This window comes from Rutilus rutilus, assembly GCF_951802725.1.
Source record: "Rutilus rutilus genome assembly, chromosome: 25".
Lineage (NCBI taxonomy): Eukaryota > Metazoa > Chordata > Actinopteri > Cypriniformes > Leuciscidae > Rutilus > Rutilus rutilus.
This window is the reverse complement of record NC_140229.1, coordinates 1583943-1606813: the sequence shown is the minus strand read 5'-3', so window position 1 is coordinate 1606813 and position 22871 is coordinate 1583943. Positions and strand designations below refer to the sequence as shown.

Sequence of the window (22871 nt, the reverse complement as noted above, 5' to 3'; positions counted from 1 at the left end):
TATATATATATATATATATATATATATATATATATGTGTGTGTGTGTGATATGATACAATATAAATATAATGTGTTATATGAAATGTATTCTAGTGCGTGCTTTAAATGCAATAATAATTGTAACAAAAAAATATAAACAAATATATTTATATGTATATAAATATATATACAATAGGGTTGTCGATTTAATGCATTAATTGAATTAATTAGCTATTGAACATTTTTTTTTTACATTTATTAATGCATTTAACGCACCCGCTAGAATACAGTTAGAATTACCCTCAAATTCAAGATATTGAGGCAAAAATAATTTTTAATCTCATATTTATATTAATATCCTCCTGAGACCCAGAAAGAAAATAGTTTTTGAATTTAGTTTTTTTTCATGTCATCACATTGTTTAGAGCATAAGAAACAAATGGTACAAAAAACATTTTTGAAAAATGATATTTTATTCATACGTTATGCTATGTCCTCTGTAGGGGACACCAGGACTCAGTTGTTTAAAACATAAAATGACATGAAATTATATGTATAGGCAAAAACAATGGGATTTTTTTTTTTCAATCGCGAATAAATGTTGGGATTTATTTTAACTAAAATTTGTATAAAGATGATTCTCAACTATGTTATGAAAGATATAACGGAATGAATTGATACAGCATTTTGCTTTACGCAATATGTAGGTAAAATTACCATAAATTAACATTCCCATTCAATGCAATGTATCTATACACTGTATCTAATGTGCACAACAATGTGTTCTGGGAGCAACATTTAATGAAAAAAGTAGTGTAATAATTGGAGTAATAATTACCAACATTTTAATAATAATATCTAATATTTCATAGGAATATTGATTATTTCCATATTCACGTGTTGTGTCTCCCAGAATGCCTGATAAACATGATGTAAGTCCTGATGTCTCTACAGTGGACATGTATGAAATCAATGCCCTGTTCTGGAACAGAAAGTCATTTTTTGAATTTGAAACCCCATAATGTTTTCCTGAGATGTTGGTTTATGAAATACAATTTGAAAAGTAGTCCGATTTAAATTATAATTACAATATAGTATGATCACTAAATTAATGTCAGACATTTTTAAAGACCAAGGAGAAGTTGTTTTCATGGTGAAACCTCCAAACATTTGGTATCTCTGAAAAGTCCTGAATCTGCTCTTTGCAGGACGCCCAGGTGTGACATGTGACATGTACGGTGTCAGAGAAATGCACTAAAATATAATGTCCACTACAGTGGACAAAAGTCTATTCCTGGGTCCCAGGAGGATATGATATAGTTAAGCAATATCGTACGAGTAATGAGCTCAATATCACTTGAGTGCAAATGTGATATCGATTTTATTCAACAGTTTAATAAATAAGAAGTTAATATTGTGTTATATTTTTGGCACAATATTTTCTGTTTTTGCTCAATTTTGCCAACTAAAATATTACTTATAAAGCCAGAGCTAAACTGTTGTGCGTCTCCAAACAACACAGCGGTGTTTCGTTTCTGAATTTTGAACGAAGCAATCGGTGAACTAATGATTCAACGGTTCATTCATAAAGAGACCCTGCGTCTCAGTGTTCACACTGTCCGTCCTAAACAGTGTGTGAGATTAGAATAAGTGTGTCCCAAAGCATAGTGTGCAGAAAAGAGTATTGCAGAAGGGCCCTGATGATCTACTTTTTCCGCTGGATTTTCGAAGTGTGGATCCGTGCTCAATATAACAGCTAATATTACCCACAATCCATTGCGCTTTGGAGGAGGAACTACAAATTCCAGAATGAATCAGCTGCTTGAACGAATCGAATGCATGACTCAATGACTCACTCATTTAGACATTTACTGCCACCTACTGGCAGTTTTAGCTTCTTATTTAGAGTATCATTAAAATATATTTAATATTTCCATATAAAAAGTTTACTCATTAAAGGTATAGTTCACCCAAAAATGAAACTTCTGTCATCATTTACTCTCCCTCATGGCTTAAAGTTAAGCTCCCTTAAAAGGCTTAAATGTAGTCTAAAAGTTTATGTGTAATACATTTTATGTTGAGTCAAATAAAATACTTTATTTGAAAAATAAAAAGCTATTTTTTGTAATGTAATGCTTTAATTTAATGTAATAATGTAATGTATCTGATGCTTTTCTCATTTAACACAATAATGACTTTAAACTAATTTTAATGACTTTAAATTAGAAAATGAATCGTGTAATTGCTTAGATTAAAAATTGTAATCGCTTGATAGCCCCTAATAAATGACAATGTAATAAAATAACACACATTATACAAACACTTCATATTTAATGTTATTAGACAGTTTGTTAATTGCATTTAATAGATGAGTAAAAACATTAGCAGTTGGTGTGTAAAAGGTGTTTTTATGCATGTGTGAGTTTTCATTGCGACCGGAGTGCTTTGAACCAGTGAATCGTTTTGTGAATCAGTTGATTCACTGTTCGGAAAAGCATCGTTTGTCTCATCATTAACATCATGGGCTCTATCATACATCCGGACCAATGCAGCGCCAGCAAGTGTGTTTTGCTAGTTTCAGCCCGACGCAGTTATCATTTCACGTCCTGCGCCACGTTGTTTAAATAGCTCATTTGTGCGCCCATGGCCTGCTGGTCTGAGAACGAGTGTGTGTTCAGGAGCATTGTTGGAGCGTTGCTGTTTTGAGGAACTGAAATAGACTGAGCCGTTGACCAACTGAGACCTGCTCTAAAGTCAATGGCGCAGTGTTTTTTTTTTTTGTTATTTAAAGAGCACATTAGTAATATGAGCCTATAGGGAGGTCCACAACGCACACACACTCTGCTTATTACACACACACACACACACACACACACACACACACACACACACACACACACACACACACACAGTCTGCTTGTTACACACACAGGGACGCAGCAGCACACAAACCAGCCAAATTGTAAAAATAAAAGGATTACAATGTAAAAGATTAATATTGTGTACATAAAGATATGGTGGAATCCGGCTTGTCCCGTAGATGATCTGCTTGTGCTTTAAAGGAGAAGTTCACTTTCAAAAAAACTTTTGCTGATAATTTACTCACCCCCATGTCATCCAAGATGTCCATGTCTTTCTTTCTTCAGTCGCAAAGAAATTAAGGTTTTTGATGAAAACATTCCAGGATTTCCCCCCATGTAATGGATTCTATTGGGACCCAAACGGTAGAAGGTCCAAATGACAGTTTAAGTGCAGCTTCAAAGGGCTTTAAACGATACCAGACGATGAATAAGGGTCTTATCTAGCGAAACGATCGGTCATTTCCAAAATAAATAAAAAAGTTTAAGTTTTATAAGCACAAACGCTCGCCTTGCTCTGTTCTGTGATGCGCGTTCGTGACGTCACGTAATACGCAATTACGTTGAAAAGGTCACGCTTGACGTGTTTACAAATGTTCAGGAGGAGGACCATATACACATTTTCAAATGTATTTGTGTCAGTTTATCGTTTAAAATGCCCATTTCGTGTGCGTATCCTGGGTGTTTTAATATTAAAAAGCCAAAAAGAACATTTTCTTCAGGACAGAAATTTTTCAAGCGTGACCTTTTCAACGTAATTGCGTATTACGTGACGTCACGAACGCGCATCACAGAACAGAGCAAGGCGAACATTTGTGCTTATAAAACTTAAACTTTTTTATTTATTTTGGAAATGACCGATCGTTTCGCTAGATAAGACCCTTATTCATCATCTGGTATCGTTTAAAGCCCTTTGAAGCTGCACTTAAACTGTCATTTGGACCTTCTACCGTTTGGGTCCCAATAGAATCCATTACATGGGGGGAAATCCTGGAATGTTTTCATCAAAAACCTTAATTTCTTTGCGACTGAAGAAAGAAAGACATGGACATCTTGGATGACATGGGGGTGAGTAAATTATCAGCAAAAGTTTTTTTGAAAGTGAACTTCTCCTTTAACCTCACACACACACACACACACACACACACACACACACACACACACACACACACACACCTTTAATCTCACTCGTAGATCCGTTTCCTCACTAGAGAAGCGTTCATTCTTTCCTCTTGCTAATTCCTCCATGTAAATAGCGAATCCGCCATGGGGCGAGCGCAACTGGCTTTTAAAGGGAATGGGAGATGAGACTCTGATTGGTTTATTTCACGTTACGACTGAAACACACCCATTACTCATGAAGAGAATAGAGACAACCCTTTTAGACCATGCGCCGGGAGCACCAACCATTTTTCCCGTCGTTAAACTAGCAAAAGTGGATTCGGACACGCCCTAAGTGCACTCGCGCTTTAGACCATGAGCTTAGATCGTTAAAATAGGACCCCATGTCTTTTTGTCTTCTGTTAACGTGTTTCTCCCCGTGATCTGGTCACAGGTGCAGCGAACCATCGCCAAGCAGATCCAGATGGTGAAGCAGATCGGGAAGGGCCGGTACGGAGAGGTGTGGATGGGCCGATGGAGGGGCGAACGAGTCGCTGTCAAGGTCTTCTTCACCACAGAAGAGGCCAGCTGGTTCAGGGAGACCGAGATCTACCAGACCGTCCTGATGAGACATGAGAACATACTGGGTACGACACATCACATCACATATATATATATATATATATACACTACCGGTCAAAAGTTTTAAATCGGTAAGATTTTTTATGTTTTTAAAAGAAGTCTCTTCTGCTCACCAAGGCTGCATTTATTTCATAATTAAAAACCAGTAATATTGTGAAATGTTATTACAATTTAAAATATTTTTTTTTCTATTTAATATAACAGTGTATATATATGTGTGATATCACACTGTTTAATCAATTATTTTCATGTTGTTGTTCGCAACAATCTTGTTTTATTGTACCGATTTATTAGAATTTGTAGCATTTATAACAAATATACAGAAAATCCACTTTTGTTGTATGAAATAAAATAACCGTTAACGGAAATCAAATTCAATATTTACCAAAATTCCCGTCAGGATTCATCGCGGCTGATATAAAAGGCACGGGCTCGTGGACGCAGCTGTATCTGATCACAGACTATCACGAGAACGGCTCGCTGTACGACTACCTCAAATCCACCACGCTGGACACCAAAGCTCTTCTGCGCTTGGCGTACTCGGCAGTCTCGGGCCTGTGCCACCTTCACACCGAGATCTTCGGCACGCAGGGCAAACCGGCCATCGCTCACCGAGACCTGAAGAGCAAAAACATCCTGGTGAAGAAGAACGGCACCTGCTGCATCGCTGACCTGGGGCTCGCCGTCAAATTCATCAGGTGATGCACACTATACCTCTGTTTTACTAGATTTATGTATATGTGTGTGTGTGTGTATCATGTGTGTATATATATATTTAATAGTGTGTATAGTATGTATATTTTATATAGTATGTGTAGTATGTATACTGTACCCTCTCTACATGTTTTTTAGAAAACATTTTTTATTTATGTGTAACTTTAGAAGTATCATATCAGTTATCAACCATAACTAAAAAAAAAAATATTATTACAGAGTTGTTTACAGAAAAGAAGAATTTACAGAATTATTTATATTATTTATTATTAATATTTAACATAAAAAAAAAAAAAATATATATATATATATATATATATATATATATATATATATATATACATTTATTTGTTATTAATTACATATGTAGCCGCAGTTAAATATGTTGCATATCAAACACAGTTGTGTTGTGCAGGAGCCGTCAGACTGACGATGTTAGACGTTTAACTGGCTGATGTTGATCTGTTCTCAGTGACACTAATGAAGTGGACATCCCGCCCAACACACGGGTCGGCACCAAACGCTACATGCCTCCTGAGGTCCTGGACGAGAGCTTGAACCGATGCCATTTCCAGTCCTACATCATGGCCGACATGTACAGCTTCGGCCTGATCCTGTGGGAGATGGCCAGGAGATGTGTGTCCGGGGGTGAGTTCAGCACACACACACACACACACACACACGGCTGCACGATTAATCGCAATTTACATGAAATCGCACATAAACCGATTTGGCTTATCGCGATTTTGAAATCTCAACCGAGTTGAGCTGCGCTGTGATTGGTCAGCAGAAATGGAATGTCATTTTAGAGGCGGAGCAAGTTATGTTTTTATCATGAACGGGATATTTGCTTCCTTTGAATAATGTATCTGTAAGACTATCTGTAACATTTATTTAGATTTCATCTCAAATGTTGCTATTCCAACATGTTTTTAATCCTCATCCTCATGGTTGATGTTGTCCTGCAGGGATTGTGGAGGAATATCAGCTGCCGTATCATGATCTGGTGCCGACAGACCCGTCCTACGAGGACATGAGGGAGGTGGTGTGTATCAAGAGACAGAGACCCTCGTTTGCAAACCGCTGGAGCAGCGATGAGGTACAAAGTTTCCCTTCTTAACCCTCTAAATTAACATGATCAAAACTTTGCTGTCACACTTAGTAACACCTGCCTTGTTTGGTTCGTTTGAATCGAACTCAAGTTGGTTTCCCCCCTTGGTGCGGATCTTTTGGGCAGGTGTGAATACAGCAATCGCACTCGGGTGCGGACCAAACAATCGAACCGAGACCCGGCTGAAGAGGCGGTCTCGATCCGCTTCCAAACCAACTCTGGTATGGTTCGTTTACGGTGTGAACATGAACCGACCCAATTGCTGGAAATAACGCATAAAAATACTGATGTGTTCAGCAAGTTTAGCGAACGGATGAAGGAGAGGGGATATAAGCGGTCTCCCGCACAGTCCGGCGCGCTGTCTGCGCACACGATACTGTTGCGCATCAGGACATTCACAGAGCGTTCTCTTTTGTCTTATCGCGCTTAAATGGTTTAAAAGCATTTGCATGAATAGGAGCATGATCATATAATGTAATGGTAGTTTAAAAATCCTATTACAACATCGTATAGACGACATTGTATCATATGATGCTCATTAGATTCTTCATATTGCGTTTGTAGAGAATAACACCAAATCAGTAAAAGAACAAATATTGCATTATGAAATATCTCCATACTGAGGCTGTTTTTGCACTTCCTGCTTTTCCCTGCTTGAGAATTCCTGTCCAATGAATGGACGACCTTAGCACACGTGTGGTTTTGTTTACACATTTTGATTCATTTGCAAAAAGAGCAGTGTGAAAGCGAACCGTACCAAACAAAAAAAAAATCAACATTGTATTTGGTCCGGACCAAAGTGACCTCCTGGTGTGAATACACCCTACATCTCCTACATGCCTTACCCGACTTGGACTTATACCGACTTGGACTTACTCTCACTTTGACTTCTCCCGATTTGGATTTATACCAACTTGGATTTACCCGACTTGGACTTATTCTCATTTGGATTTATACCAACTTGGACTTATTCTCACTTGGACTTAACCCGACTTGGTTTTATTCTGACTTGGACTTCACTCAACTTGGACATCTCCTGATTTGGACTAATCCCGATTCGGACTTATCCTGAACTGGACTAATCCCGTCTTCATCCAAGGGCTGCCACTTCCACTCCAGCAGTGACTACCGCTTCAGTATTTTGATTGAAGATTATGAGGCACAAAAGTCAACTAGATTGCTCTTTAACGAGCACCAATTAACTTATTTTACCTTAGTAGGCTTACACCTACTCCATTAAACTCCTTTCTAAGCCAATTCCAAATTAGTGTTTTTCCAGCTATTTTTCATTTGTGTCAAATGTCCTTTTTAATTTTTATTATATTTACCTTTTTTTTTTTTTTTTGGTTTAGTCAAATTTTAATTGACTACTTGAAGGTTTGATTACAATGTAGGGCGGGGGTTGGATGGTTGTGGTTTGCTATTGGCTGATCTCATGTGAGTGACAGGTTGCCCCGCCCACATCATCAGAGAAGAGAAGAGAAGAGATCCTGCAAGAGGAACTTATTCTGATTCAAGATCACCAGGAACATGAGTTCAACACATTCAATGATGTGCACCGATAAATCGTTTATATTAAATATCAATATTCCAATAAAAAATAAAATAATGGTTCACTTTCCTGCAAAATTGCTGGAATCAATCAGCAACAGTTTCCAACTACGAAACTCTAAAATACAAACACAGGCCTTCATAATGACTATTTTAGTTTGAAAGTACACTTATTGTCTACCTCAATCAGTTCAAAACAAATTCTGTTGTATAAAGCACTGTATCACTAATCTTGCTGTGTGTGTGTGTGTGTGTGTGTGTGTGTGTGTGTGTGTGTGTGTGTGTGTGTCCAGTGTCTGAGGCTGATGGGTAAACTGATGACCGAGTGTTGGGCTCACAATCCGGCGTCCCGTCTGACCGCCCTGCGTGTGAAGAAGACGCTCGCCAAGATGTCCGAGTCTCAGGACATTAAACTGTGACACTGAGAGTCTGAGGAGACGCTGGATGAGGGGATTTATCCTGCTTTCTGTGAAAGCTCCCGCAGACGAGTGGACAATCCTTCAGATAAACTCACTGACCATCCAACACAATCAACCAGAAACACACTACATCTGTAACTCAGTCTTTAAATATTCATGAAGGCTTTTTTATGACGACAAAACAAACTAAATGATTCCGTAAAAATGCATTTTCAAACTTTCACCCCCGAACAGCGTCCGACATTGAACATGAAACACTTTCATCATATTCTCCAGAAGACAAACGTCCAGCACCAGGTTTTACCGTCCAGTCGTTTCATCGCTCAATTACGTCCTTGTAAAATATGAATGTAAATATTGAATGTCATGAGTTACGGAAAAATGTTTTCTTTCATCACGTGAACGTTTGTACAGGATGTTTTGTTTTTATGTTGACTTGTGCCTTATTTAACACACATGTAAAAGTTTAATATTTGATAGTTCTGTGTAAATGGAGTGAAAAATAAATGTACGTGTTTAACATTCCCCTCCTTTAATAAAGTGAATTCAAATCTGATTTCAAGTTTTTTTCATATGCAGCAAAATCTTTCCTTGAATTATAACTATTTCTTAAACTCTAGAAACAATGTAGATTTTTACAACATGACACATAATTACGCCACTGATAAATTCACCCGACTTGGATTTCAAGAGTTAAAAATAATATTCATGGTGGTAAATTACACGAAATTAGAGGTTAAACTAAATCAAATGGAGTTTTAGTGCTCCCTAGTGGACAGTGTATTGCAGATCGTTATTTTGTAGATGTTATTTTGTCCATGATCGCGCACCGTAGTTCATCAGAAAATGGCCGACACTGCAGCAGGTAAGCGCGCGCTTCTCCTCTCAACTGTTTATTGTGTCTAAAAATAGGGATAAAAGTGTGTTTAATATGAGTTCTTCAAATATAAACGATTGTGGGTGGTATCAACACATGTATAATGCGTTGGTTGGGTTAATATGAAACTTTGAGTAGTTATCGTTGTACCTCGTGTCTCAGTGAAATTAGCATGCTAATGTAGCATCAAATCATTTGCATGTTTTCTCTCAGTCTCGTCAGTTTAAATATCAAGCGCATTCAGCTCTTTTTCTCTTGCTTTTGTGCTTTAACCGACACGTGCGTGTAAAATGAAGTCAAAATGCCCGTCTCGTCGAGTATCATCATAAACGCAGTCTTAAACGATGCATATCATTATATTGGATCTTAAAGTGACAGTAGCCTAATGTACCAGAAGCTGTTTGTCACCAATGTTAATCAAACAACAACGGAGAAACTCACATTTGTAGCTTTAACAAAGATAAAGTTAAATATCACTGATATTAATTATATTAGTTATATTTTATTTATACAATGAAGACTTTAATTTGATTATTTAATGTCAGTAACTGCAGGGCTCAACTCTAAAGATTTTTTTCTATTCAGATGTTTACTTGCCCTGCCAATATTTTCACTGGACCACAAACAAGTAATCAATGAAATTAAATAGGCCTAGTTATTATTATTATTATTTTTTGATCCATGTAACCTTAATAAATAAGGGTATGTCTCCAAAAACGACCAGCCTAACTTACATACTCACATAAAGACTGTCAGTAATAAAATACAAATTCGTTTCAGGTTTTTCATGTAGGTCTAAACTAGATTATCAGATACAAAAATGGCAATCAAATGTAAAATATAATATAGATAAACCCTTATTTAAGTTATTCAGTCAAGAGCAGTGAGCGAAACCTGTTCATTCTGTCTTCTATTAGAAAACTCTTCCCTGCCAATGGCACATTCTTCTGTGTTTTCACAGTTATACGGTAGGGAGCATCATTCAGGACTACATTCTCTTCAATACATGACTCAATTACAAATAATTTAAGTCACTTGTCTCCACTTAGTGGCGAAACAATGTAATCGATAAATGCGTTATTTTAAGCACCAAGTTTCTATCAAAAGCTGATTTTGATCGCTATCGTAGACCGGGCCGCGGGAAGTGGGGGTGCTGCAGTAAATGCAACGCACGTTTGTTCATTAAAATTTATTAATTTTTAGCATTTAGTCATTTATTTGTAATAAACACTTTACGTGGGCTATTTAAAAATGTTTATTATCTTTTTAAAACATAAGCGCAGAGTGTTACGTAATATTGTGTCGAAAGAATTTGTCTGCAGCTGCTCAAAAAAAAAAAAAACAAACAGTCAAAAACCCCACTGTCAGTGTTTTGTAAGGAACAGGCAAATATGTAAAATATAGCAGGAGACATTTTAATTGTTTACTAATAAAACAGTTATTTTTTGTCAGTGTAGGCTAGACAGATGAAGTTGACGACTCGCGATCTTCGCAGCGACAGAGAGAAATGCACATTTCATACGAATTACATAAGCTGCGCAGTCTGTTTTCTTTCGTTTTGAATTGTTCTGCTTAAAAGTAGACATTTCAAGCTATCTATATGTCTCAGGTCTGTGAGGCTATAGGCTACCTTATAGGCCTACGCTGAGTTTCGGTTCATTTATGAGACGAGCTCCAGGTTCGCCAGCGCCCCCGTGTCCTGATTATCTATTTTCTAATAGCCTATATTTACTTCTTATTTATTAAATCCAGACAATTGGTTGATGAAACATCGATTAAAATTAAGATACAATTAATACAAAACGAAATTAAATTTAAAGACAGGCTTTGTGCTTTCAGTTTGAGGTCTCTGTGAAAGTTTTAAAGCAGTCTTTTAGTGCCACTTTAGAGCGCTCACGTCTGTAAAGGAGAACTGTCTGTAACTTTTTTTTTTTTTTTTTTTTTGTGAAATATATTTAAAAAAAAAATGCGACTTAGTCCAGTGCGACTTAGGCTATATATGTTTTTTTCTTCCTCATGGCGCATTTTTTGACTGATATGCGACTCCGGAGCAATAAAATAAAAGGGACTCCGGAATAAAAGCAGAATCAATAACGTCAAAAATGTGATGTGCAGTCAGGTTTTTTGAGGAGTTTTATAGTCTTGATATTGTTTCTTATTCATAAGTGGTTCATAACTTCTGTCAACCTCGTCTACACGCAAGGACAAAAATAAAGCAATTGAATTTGAATTAATATCGATTCTGGAATATAAAAAAATCCATTTTAGAGTCGTTTAAAAGAAATAATCGCGATAGGTCGGCGAATCGTTTTTTTTTCTCCAGCCCTAAAGCGTACACACGTTTACACACTTGAATGTGTTGATATAAAGCGCTCAAACAGCAAATGTGTCATTTGAAAGATGTTTACTATTACTGTAATATTAAAAATCTTTAATATTTTTTTCTAAAACATCAATCGTTTATTAATGTATACGTTATTAATTATAACGAGCACTTTTATTGTTCTCGTATTTTCATCAATATGGTTTGATCAAAATCATTTCCTTATAGAGACAGAGTCTGAAGGCCACGCCCACTGGGGGGGACCAATCCAACGGTCTCCATTGACTGCATAGGGAGAGGCTGCCTCCTTGGCATTTATGACTTATAACAAAAGACAAAACAATGTCTAAAAGCTGCTGTGTGACGAGGTGTGCAGCAAACAAGCTAAATAACCCAGAAATACATTTTGATAAGCTTCCGAACCGTAAAAGCCAGCCTTTAAAGAGACAAAAGTGGACACAGGCAATAAGACATGAAGCATCAGCAGGAAGAATGGGTAAACTGGGATCCTGACACTCAGTGTGTCTACGTGTGAAGTAAACATTTTGTCACTGGTAAGTCAAATGTCAGTTTTATATATTATATTTATGTAAGCTAAGCTGTAGCATTTTTTACAATATCATGTCGCGTTCCAGTGGGCGTAGTTCTCAGAGTAGTCCGAGAACTAGTTGCGCTCTGTCTCAATTGATCCACTTTTATGTCCTGAAACAACCGTTTTTTGGGGTCGACAGATTATAAGAATGTATTTCTGGGTTATTTAGCTTGTTTGCTGCACACCTCGTCACACAGCAGCTTTTAGACATTGTTTTGTCTTTTGTTATAAGTCATAAATGACAAGGAGGCAGCCTCTCCCAATGCAGTCAATGGAGACCGTTGGATTGCCCCCCCCCCCCCCCCCCCCCCCCGGTGTGGGCGTGGCCTAAATACGCTCTGTCTCTATTGGCTGTGCAGAGGCTATTCCATTATTTATCCATGGCACATGCGTTTTGTTTATATGTAGCCTAAGTTGTTGTTCAATGACTGGCATTATTTAGGTATTTTATTTATTTTAGAAAAAAAAATGTTGGCTGGTAAATTACAAAAAGGTCTCATTTGTTAATGTATGAACCGAGCAATAACGTTTGTGAATGTGAGTTAATAAAACATTTGTGTTGATATGAGTTCACAGTGCATTATCTAATGTTAACAGATCAGACGTTGAGATTAACTAAGATTAATAAATGCTGTAGATGTATTGTTCATTCATTGTTACTCCATGTTAACTAGGAATGCACCGACATAATTATGACTGAATTATTGGCTGATAAATCTAAATTCAAATTTTTATATAATTTTTGATAGCCTGATTACAAAAGTCTCACCATTAAAAGCCACGTCCCAAACACACACTTATAATGCTTTTATTATTATTTTCTGTAGCCGATATGACAGACTTGCGCTGCACATGTTGCACTTTACTGTACTTTCCTCTTTTGAAGTGATTTTCAATCATATTTCAAGCAATTCAGAACCATCATGATGAACAGTTGCGCATCTGAAGGAAATCCATTATTTATTGGTTTTAATATACAGTACCAGTCAAAAGTTTGGAAACACTACTATTTTTAATGTTTTTGAAAGAAGTCTCTTATGCTCATCGAGCCTGCAGTTAAAAAACCAAAAAAACAGTAATATTATGAAATATTATTACAATTTAAAATGATGGTTCTCTTTTTTAATATACTTTAAAATGTAATTTATTTTTGTGATACAAAGCTGAATTTTCATCAGCAAGTACTCCAGTCTTTGGTAGAGGTCGACCGATATGGTTTTTTTCAGGCCGATGCCGATGCCGATCTTTTGAAATCCGGGTCGGCCGATGGCCGATTAATGCTGCCGATTTATTTTGGCCGATTATGTGCTTGTTTTTAACCTATTTGAAAGATAAAATGTAACACAAATAATTACTTAAGATAGACTAAATTTCTCAACAAAAACATTTATTGAACACTTTACCAATCTGCACTTGTACAAAAGACAAAAAGAACTTGAGATATGTTTGGTAATTGTACCTGAATGAATTGAAAATTAATTTGCTACTAATTTCAGATTAATATATTTGTTTTCCTTAACATTTTAATTAACAGTAACTTAAACACTTTGCAGTTTGAATGATGTCCTGATAAACAAAATGACAGAGTATGTTTTTATGTTTCCACTGTTCGATCGCGCCCGCGCCTCACACACACACACACACACACGCGCGCGTTTGCACACAAATATAAGTAAACACTTTGCGACTTTAAACACACGCGACTTTTCGATCTCGATCGCGCCCGCGCCTCTCTCTCTCTCTCACACACACACACAACATATTCCAGCATTGCAATCTTTACATCGCAGCCGGAGCTAAAGCGGAGCTACAGATTAGGCGTCCCTAAAGAACTCGCGTATCTAACAGTAGTTCCGCATTACTTTGCACGCGACTTTTATTTTTATAGCGTGTATTCTCCGTGGAAATGTATACACCGAACCGTGACGCCTGTACCGTTTCGGTTCAATACGAATACATGTACCGTTCCACCCCTAGTCTACAGTGAAATACAGTCACACATTACACTACTGTTTGGCCAGCATTTTAACCGTGTTTAATCCAGCTAGCTAACGGAATGCTAAAGTTAACTGCTGACTAGTGTCAAGTGCAGCGAAGCGATGTTTCTGTTATTCTAACGTCCGTTTTCAGAGCATCCAAGAGAAGCACAGACATAACAGTAGCACTGATATGAAGCACAGAAATGCGCGTTGATATTCGGTCCGGTAAATAACGGTCGTTAAGGCACCAGTGCCGTATTAGCTCCGGGTCTATCTGTAGCTACCCAACCCTAGCGACAACGACGCTAGTAAAGCAAAGCCAGTCCTTCACTATATACAGGGTAGCCGCGGGGTCTTAAAAGTCTTAAAAAGGTCTTAAATGTCATGTTCCTAAATTAAGGCCTTAAAAAGTCTTAAATTCCGTTGTCCAAGTCTTAATTTTTTTAATGAAGGTCTTAAATTTCATTATACTAGCCTATTTATTCAAAAAATTCAACAGGGTTTAGTGTAACGTCAGAGAACGTCTCAAACAATAGTTTGGGTTTTCGCGCCGGCGGCAATGGAACAACATTCTAATCGATCAGTCGAGAGGAGAGATATTCATGGGGAAGTGTCGTTCGGTTCGGTGTACGCATTTTCAAACCGAACGGTTCGTTGGACCATTTTTCCTGCCGACCAAAATTTCATTATTTCAAATGTAGGCGCGTTGCGCGTGGCAAGCGCGCTCATAATGTAAGAGACGCCGGCGCGACCACAACATTGTCCAACATCAAATGTGCAAACGTAATGTAAGCGGAACGAAACTGGGCTACTCGTTATAGTGTGGTTGAAGGACCGCTTATCAGTTTGGACTAGTGCAGCGCGAGCAATCTTGATCAAGCGACACTGTCACAGCAGCGGTAATAAGAGATCCAGTAAATAAATCATTTGAATTCGCCACAGAAGTAATAACATCGCTGTGAGATCTAGTGAGAAACATTCACATTTCTCCGTTATTAACGGATCAAACAGCGCGTGGAAGCCAGGAAGAAACATTGTGCCATGAATGAACTATCGAGCGCCCACAGATCAGCAACATTCACCATGGATTTACTGTAGTAACACTAACTGCAACCATGGAAGTTTGGCAGGAATAGTAGGCTATAATGCTTTCAAGTAACATTACGTTGGTTTTATTTTGACATTATGAATACAATTGCTGCCCTCAAATTTTAATCTGAACTAAAAATAGACCTTTGTTTATAACTACTACAATATTAGGTTACATTTCATTTTTTTCCAAGGTGCTGTTTTGTTTATGCTCCTAAGAAGAGTCTATTATAGCTCCATCATTGGTCAAAGTGTGTTAGTTTTAATAAAAAAAAAATAATAAAAAAAAAATTATCTGCCATTTATTTATTTTTGCTGTATCGAAAACGTACCAAACCGTGACACAAGTGTATCGTATTGAACCGAACCGTGAATTTTGTGAACCGTTACACCCCTACTATCTATATCTCTCTTACCTGTCTACCCCTCTGAAGCAATGGTTGAAGCAATTTGAATGCTGAGAAACTTTACTAAGACGATTTGTAAAGTTAGTTTATCTGTTTATTGTTATGAATGTTTGATATTTACCAAAAACATCACTTTGCAGTGTTTTGTTGAATTAGTTTTTTTTAATAATAAATATTTTTAATTAAAACATTTGTTAGTAATAGTCATTATTGGGATTTGATCTGGTGTTTTACGACTGCATAATGGGTGCGATGTAGGTCTTAATTTTCATTAAAGTGGTCTTAAAAAGGTCTTAAAAAAGTCTTAAATTTGGGGTGATCAAACCTGGGGAAACCCTGATATAACGTTAGTTGGTCTCTTTTTTTATTACTTATTTCTCTGGATTGAGTGACAACCCTTTCAAATATAAGACACACAAACAGAACAAATAAAAGTCTCAGATTCACTGTCTGTAAATATTTGCTTACTTATTGTGACATGATAACAACCCTTCTGCTGTGCTAATGCAACCTCAACTACGCTATCAATTTCAAAGTAGCCGAACGTCATGTCGCCTATTCATGTTTTTTCTCTAAGTTGGCAGTAACATATCAAAAGTTTTTAATTAAATATAAAAGAGTGTTCTCCAAGGAACTTAGCTCCTTCCTTAAGCACTGGATGAGGTCTGCTCACTCTGCTGGAGAATGACTCTAGGCGCGGCGTGCGTCGAACGCGTGTTCCACAACAACAACACTAGGCTGCCCACAGATGCGCCTGCCTAATAATCGGCTTGATACACTTGGATATTGGCCGATGCCGATTATGTTAAAAATGCAAAAAATCGGCCGATCAATCGGCCGGCCGATGAATCGGTCGACCTCTAGTCTTTGGTGTCTTATGATCCTTCAGAAATCATTCTAATATGCTGATTTATGATCAATGTTGGAAACAGTTGTGCTGCTTAATATTTTTTTATAACCTGAGATGCTTTTTTCAGGATTATTTGATGAATAAAAAGTTAAAAAGAACTGTATTTATTTAGAATAGAAATCTTTTGTAACAATATACACTACCGTTCAAAAGTTTGGGAACAATAACTATTTTTTTTAAAAGAAATTAGTACTTTAATTCAACAAGAATGCGTTAAATTGATAAAAGGTGATGGTAACGATTTATATTGTTAGAAATGTTTTTATTTTGAATAAATGCTGTTTTTATGAATAAATGCTGTTAACGTTTTACTCATCAATGAATCCTGAAAAAGTATTCCAAAAAAATATATTAAACAGCACAACTGTTTCCATCATTGATAATAACTGAGTATCAAATCATCATATTAGAATGATTTCTGAAGGATCATAAGACACCAAAGACTGGAGTACTTGCTGATGAAAATTCAGCTTTGCATCACAAAAATAAATTACATTTTAAAGTATATTAAAAAAGAGAACCATTATTTTAAATTGTAATAATATTTCATAATATTACTGTTTTTTTTTTTTTTTTAACTGCAGGCTTGTTGAGCATAAGAGACTTCTTTCAAAAGCATTAAAAATAGTAGTGTTTCCAAACTTTTGACTGGTACTGTATATTAACGGGCCGATAACGATAACATAAAAACTTATCACGTCACACTAATGCTAACAGCATGAAACCTTATTGTAAAGTGTTTTTTGTTTTGTTTTTTTTATAAAGAAAGTTGGCCATAGGAGTGTAAAATGAATATTAAAATGTAAGGAATCTTAACTGGTTCAAACTAGCCCACTGTACTGTATATGCTTGTATGTTGAAGTGTTTGGGATGCGGCTTTTAAAGGAGAACTCCGGTCAATTTTAACATTGAGCTCATTTTTTTGTACATTTGGAGTGCTGTCAGTACAGAGAACAACGACAAAAATCTGTGTTTCCTACACCGTGTTATCCTCTTTTTAAAATTTGCACCCTGTTGACTTCAATGGGGCAAGTTTTAAACCTGCTTTTAGCCTCTTAACATCCTTGATGTGTCATTACAAGTGCACAGGTCATGTGAGTGATTCCTTCCGAGTGAACACGGGTGAATCTGACTGCAGTAGATGTGAAAGATATTAATAAAAATGATGTTATTTCAGCCAGCGCACATACCTGTATTTTCTTCCTGTTTTCGGTCGAAGTCCACAGTAATCGATTGTCGAGTTCACGCACGTGATCATAGGTACTAAACCTAGGCGTGTGAACTCAACAATCGACTACTGTGGACTTCGACCGAAAACAGGATGTAAATACAGGTATGTGCGCTGGCTGAAATAACATCATTTTTATTAATATCTTTCACATCTACTGCAGTCAGATTCACCCGCGTTCACCCCGGTTCCCAAATTCCTAGTTGGGTCTGATTATAATTTCACAAAGTCATCTGAAGCCATTCCATAACTTAATGTGAGGGACAGAAGTCTATTTACATCATTAAATTAAAGTTTACGGAAACTCGTTTTCCCTCCTCTGTGGCTGTCAATCATTCTCCATTCAGTATTCAAACAGCGCGCGTGTCTCGTCCGGTTACAGCAGCATACATGCACGGTAAAACTCTCTCCAATATGATATTTTCACATTATGATGTGAACTTTTAAATGCGCACTTGTTGCTTTGAGCACATCATTCTGCACCCGCGATGCGCATACGTGCTTTTGTGCGCTCTGTTTTGAAGCATTTCATATTATCATGATTTTGTGCACTGAAAGATTATTAAAAGCCTATATTTGGTATACCTAGCCTGCACAATACATTTAAAATAAGCATAATTTAATTGTATGTTATTTCTGTGTAGTGTAGGCTATATAAATATACACACTTCTGAATTCTTGACATTCATATATAAATATAAAATTGTGAAATGTATGATTGCCTGATTGAATTTTATGAGTACTAATAGTAATTTGTTTTTATTAACATGTTTAGATTTGATCAAATTACTGTGCAGATTTTCTCAAGAATTACTTTTTGCTGCTGATTTATACACTCACTAAGTTTAATAAAAATACATAATATATTTATATAATATTTGAAGGTGTTAACTGTAATCTTACAAACATGTGTTTGCATCCCTGTAGTTTACAAGTTGTAATTATGAGTTTAAGAGACACTTTTTACAACAGAATCTCCTACTTATGACATGGCGTGAACACACCTAATGAGTTCACCTGACCTGGACTAATCAAACAATGAACCATATATAACTTTTTTTTAATTTTTTTTACTTGGTGTGACAAGAGCCAAGATTTATACTGACCCTTAACCATATTTTCACCTTTTATTTCCTGTAAAGCTGCTTGTTCATATAAACGGCACATAAAAACACACACACACAAAAAAACCAAGACGCATCTGAATTCAGTGTTGCATATAAATATAATTTATTACTTGTTTAAAAATTCTTTCTTACATTTTGTACAGAAACTTCACAGAGGAGATGCAAGCTTTCGCAAATTACATCATGAACGTGCCATAAAAGAATAAGTAACATCCTCACTATAAATATAATAATCGCATGATTGATTGATAACTATGGAAAGCGACTGCTAGCATGTATAGTTAGTTTGATAAAGGATGCAGAATTTGCATAGACAGCTTTATAAATCTGGACAACTGAAGGTGGACGCTGGGAATCACAAACACACTCAATGGCTATTAGTTTAGTTTGTACAGTTATGTAGACTGCAGCTCTCTCGCATGCATCCTTCAGTGAACGTCCTCGATCCGGTAAAGTCGCAGCGATTCACATGCCGTAATGAAACCCACGCCGTGATTATGATGAACGTATGAGTGACGACGTGTGTGTGTGTTCCTGAAAGGCGTTGAACATCCAGGACTGAACCGCACAGTTGAAAGAGTTTAGTCACTAGTTTGTCTTTCTCTTCTAAATTTCGATTACATACAGAGATCACTATGCAACAAAACGCAATTAATAATAAAATGAAAAGTAATAATAATCATAGTAACACTGTTAAACTTTACAGTTTGCTGTATATACACAGGAGGCTGGACGTGTCGTTACAAGCTCTGTCCACTGGATGGCGCAATGAGACCAAAAACAAAACGGATATGAAAGGAACGTATAAATAAAGGCATTTTCCAACACGCGTGTTTTAATCGCCTGCGAGCCGCTCCCGTGTGCCGGTCGTGTGACTTGTCCCGGGTCTGGTCATGTGACGTGTCGGGGAGGGCCGAGGTCCAGTATTTGGACAGCAGAAGTCGCGTTTCCTAAGAAACTGATTCGACGAATAGAAAAGCAAACTGTACCAGGAATCGTACAGACTCTTCCCTCGGGGTGTCACCTTGTTTTTGCGAATTGAACGTGTTTTGGAGCGGGTCTGCCGTCGCCCCGGTGATGTCAGTGCTCGGTTGCCATGATGTTCTCGTGACGGCCCATCTCCTCCAGAACGGCGGCCAGGCGGTTCAGGTTCCCGTCGGGAAAGTGTTGAGCTTCCCACAGGTCCAGGATCACGCCGGTCGGACTCGACTTGGTGGCGAAGTAGTTCAGGTACCTGCACACACACACACACACACACACACACTGGTCATCAGCAGGAGGAAGACTGATTTGTGTTTGTTAATGAACATTAGAGCACATTTATAGTTTCAGAGTGTAATAAAGTTTGAACCGTTTACATTTCATTTAGGCAGATGGAACTTTTAATAATGACATTATTCTGTCATTTATTTAATAAAAAAAAGTAATCATTAAAACAAAAATAGAATATGAAACACTTTATTTTCATTTCAGTTGTTAATATTAATTTCTGTTTGTTAAAAAAAAAAAAAAACTATGAAAATCTATATTTATATTAGTGATGCATGGAATCGCAGTCATAGCAGCAAATAATCAATAAATAACACTGCAATTAATTATGGGTCACGAGTGGAGGAGAGACGAACCATTAATGTGTTGATTTCTTTAAAGACAGAACTCAAGGTAAAACGTAATGAATGCGCATCTTTCATTTTCAACAACCTGGTGTAACTTCAGGGAAACCCAAACAAGGAAAACATGTGACTAGAGCTCCACCTAGTGTTTCAAAGCAGCTTTACAGAGATAACAGGAAAATGTTTATAGGAGAAATGCAATTTTGCAACTTTGACTTTTTTAAATGAACATTTATAAAGTCTACTTCAGTGTAATAATATACTCTTATATGAGAATATATGTGTGTGTATATAATATATTTTCCAGTTGAAGTGCAGTAGTCATGTGACTCTGACCTGTCCAGGTGTAGTTTGTGCGCAGATATATGTGATCCCGGACCACAAAACCAGTCACATGGGTCTATTCTTTTAAATTGATGTATGGTTTGTTAGGACATGACAATATTTGGCTGAGATACAACTATTGTAAATCTGGAATCTGAGGGAGCAGAAAAATCACAACATTGAGAAAATCCCCTTTAAAGTTGTGCATTTATGTTGGCGATTGTGCTGCATTCACTCACACAAATACATGTTTTATATATTTATGGTAGGAAATTTACAAAATATCTTCATGGAACATGATCTTTACTGAATATCCTCATGATTTTTGGCATAAAAGAAAAATCGATGATTTTGACCCATACAGTGTATTGTTGGCTATTCCCACAGATATACCCGTGCGACTCGAGACTGGTGACGTGATCCAGGGTCATATATATATATATAACATGTTTTTCCAGTTGTGCCTGACTCTGACCTGTCCAGGTGTAGTTTGTGCGCCAGCATCCTCCAGTCGTTGCCTCGGGTCTGAGGAGCGTCCAGACTCCCACACAGCTTCTGCCGGATCGACAGTGGGATCCTGAAGGCGTTCGGACCCACCAGTGTCGTGATGTTGCTGGCCGGATCCAGGAGAGACGTGTCGATGCACTGAGAGTCCTACACACACACACACACCATCAGACACAACACACTTCCTCCTCTGACAAAAAGCTTTCAGATCTTGTATTTAGAAACTGCATACATACAATTTCTAATAAATGTACAATTTTGCATTCATAAATATAGATTCAATACTCATATAATCAATAGCATTTAAGTTTGGTTGAACCCAGAATTTATATTTATGCTTTGTTCAAAATATGGTTTCACTTTATTTAGTTTTGTCTTTGTTACAGTGTAATTATACACCTGATAATATTAATTAATGTACTTACACCCTAATCTCAACCATAACCCTATAGTTTTAGGGTTTGTTGCATGTATTCATGCATACTTTACTATTTATTATTAGTTATTATTTGAAAATACAGTATTATTATATAATAATCTAGCTTATATACTTATGTCCTGAAAAACAGGTGTTTTTTTTTAAAGAATATTTATTTAGCCTTTAAAACTGAATTTTGTCGAACTAAAAATGTACTACATACATATATTTTTTTTCCCTCCACATATATAACTAGCGGCAATATATGTATAATATTAAAAAGATAGACATATTTAAAAATTTTATACAAATGATAAACACACGCAACAAAATTACTAAAACTTTGTGTAGTTGTCCTTTTTATTAGGTTTTGTAAATATGCCTATATATTTTTTTTTTAGCATTAGTTAACTAATAATGCTGCTCCACAACAATCCTTCAAAAGCTATTCAGAGCAGAACAATGATATCAAATATAATTATTAAAAAGCAAATTATTTAAAGGTTAAATTATTAAATTCTAGTACTAAACTACAAAATTTGTAGTAAATGACTAAAATGTAAAGGTTTTAGTCAGTGATAACACAGTTGTCAGAGTCTTGGAATCGATGCTTTGATGAAGTTTCCTGCAGTGATATTTAGTGATGTAATGACTGACTCTGATGTTTATAAGCTTGACTCGCGTGTCCGTGTCTGTTTACATCATAGACTGTGAATAAAGACCAAATATCCCAGAAATAGTTGCTGCCGATTTCATCATTACAATTACGATCAAGGTCCCGCCCACATCTCCTCTCCTGCAAGCTCATTCGCTGGCACAGCATCACACCCTGTTTTAGAGCATCTAACTAAAACCAAGCTTACTGGAAAGGTGAACACTTGAACACACACATCAGTGTGATAAGAACTACCAAAATTATCTGAAGTGTAATTGACCGTTCGCAAAGACCCGCCCCCTTTAGTTACGGTTGCTATGTCCGACAAGTCAAAGAAAAAGTAACTGCGGAAAGACGTCAGCACATCGTTTTTCAAATCCTCTGACGTTAATCTACTAACGCTCCTGACTGCTTTGTTGGACAAAAACGGCGTATTGTGATTGGTC

The 22871-nt window shown here is 36.8% G+C and overlaps 2 protein-coding genes across 10 annotated transcripts in view; one reads left to right on the top strand and one right to left on the bottom strand.

The window, feature by feature from the left end:
* bmpr1bb (bone morphogenetic protein receptor, type IBb) overlaps positions 1 to 8931 on the top strand; it is a 100471-nt gene extending 91540 nt beyond the window's left edge. For all 8 annotated transcript variants that reach the window (XM_084399920.1, XM_084399923.1, XM_084399921.1 and 5 more), the window contains 5 exons: positions 4394 to 4586; positions 4982 to 5279; positions 5768 to 5943; positions 6264 to 6394; positions 8251 to 8931. In XM_084399920.1, the coding sequence (XP_084256046.1) occupies positions 4394 to 4586; positions 4982 to 5279; positions 5768 to 5943; positions 6264 to 6394; positions 8251 to 8376 (924 nt within the window). In that variant the 3' untranslated portion in view covers positions 8377 to 8931. The remainder of the gene's footprint in view (positions 1 to 4393; positions 4587 to 4981; positions 5280 to 5767; positions 5944 to 6263; positions 6395 to 8250) is intronic.
* Positions 8932 to 18989: 10058 nt separating this feature from the next.
* unc5cb (unc-5 netrin receptor Cb) overlaps positions 18990 to 22871 on the bottom strand; it is a 205056-nt gene continuing 201174 nt past the window's right edge. For both annotated transcript variants that reach the window (XM_084400255.1, XM_084400256.1), the window contains 2 exons: positions 21321 to 21499; positions 18990 to 20142 (listed from right to left, as the gene is read on the bottom strand). In XM_084400255.1, the coding sequence (XP_084256381.1) occupies positions 19989 to 20142; positions 21321 to 21499 (333 nt within the window). In that variant the 3' untranslated portion in view covers positions 18990 to 19988. The remainder of the gene's footprint in view (positions 20143 to 21320; positions 21500 to 22871) is intronic.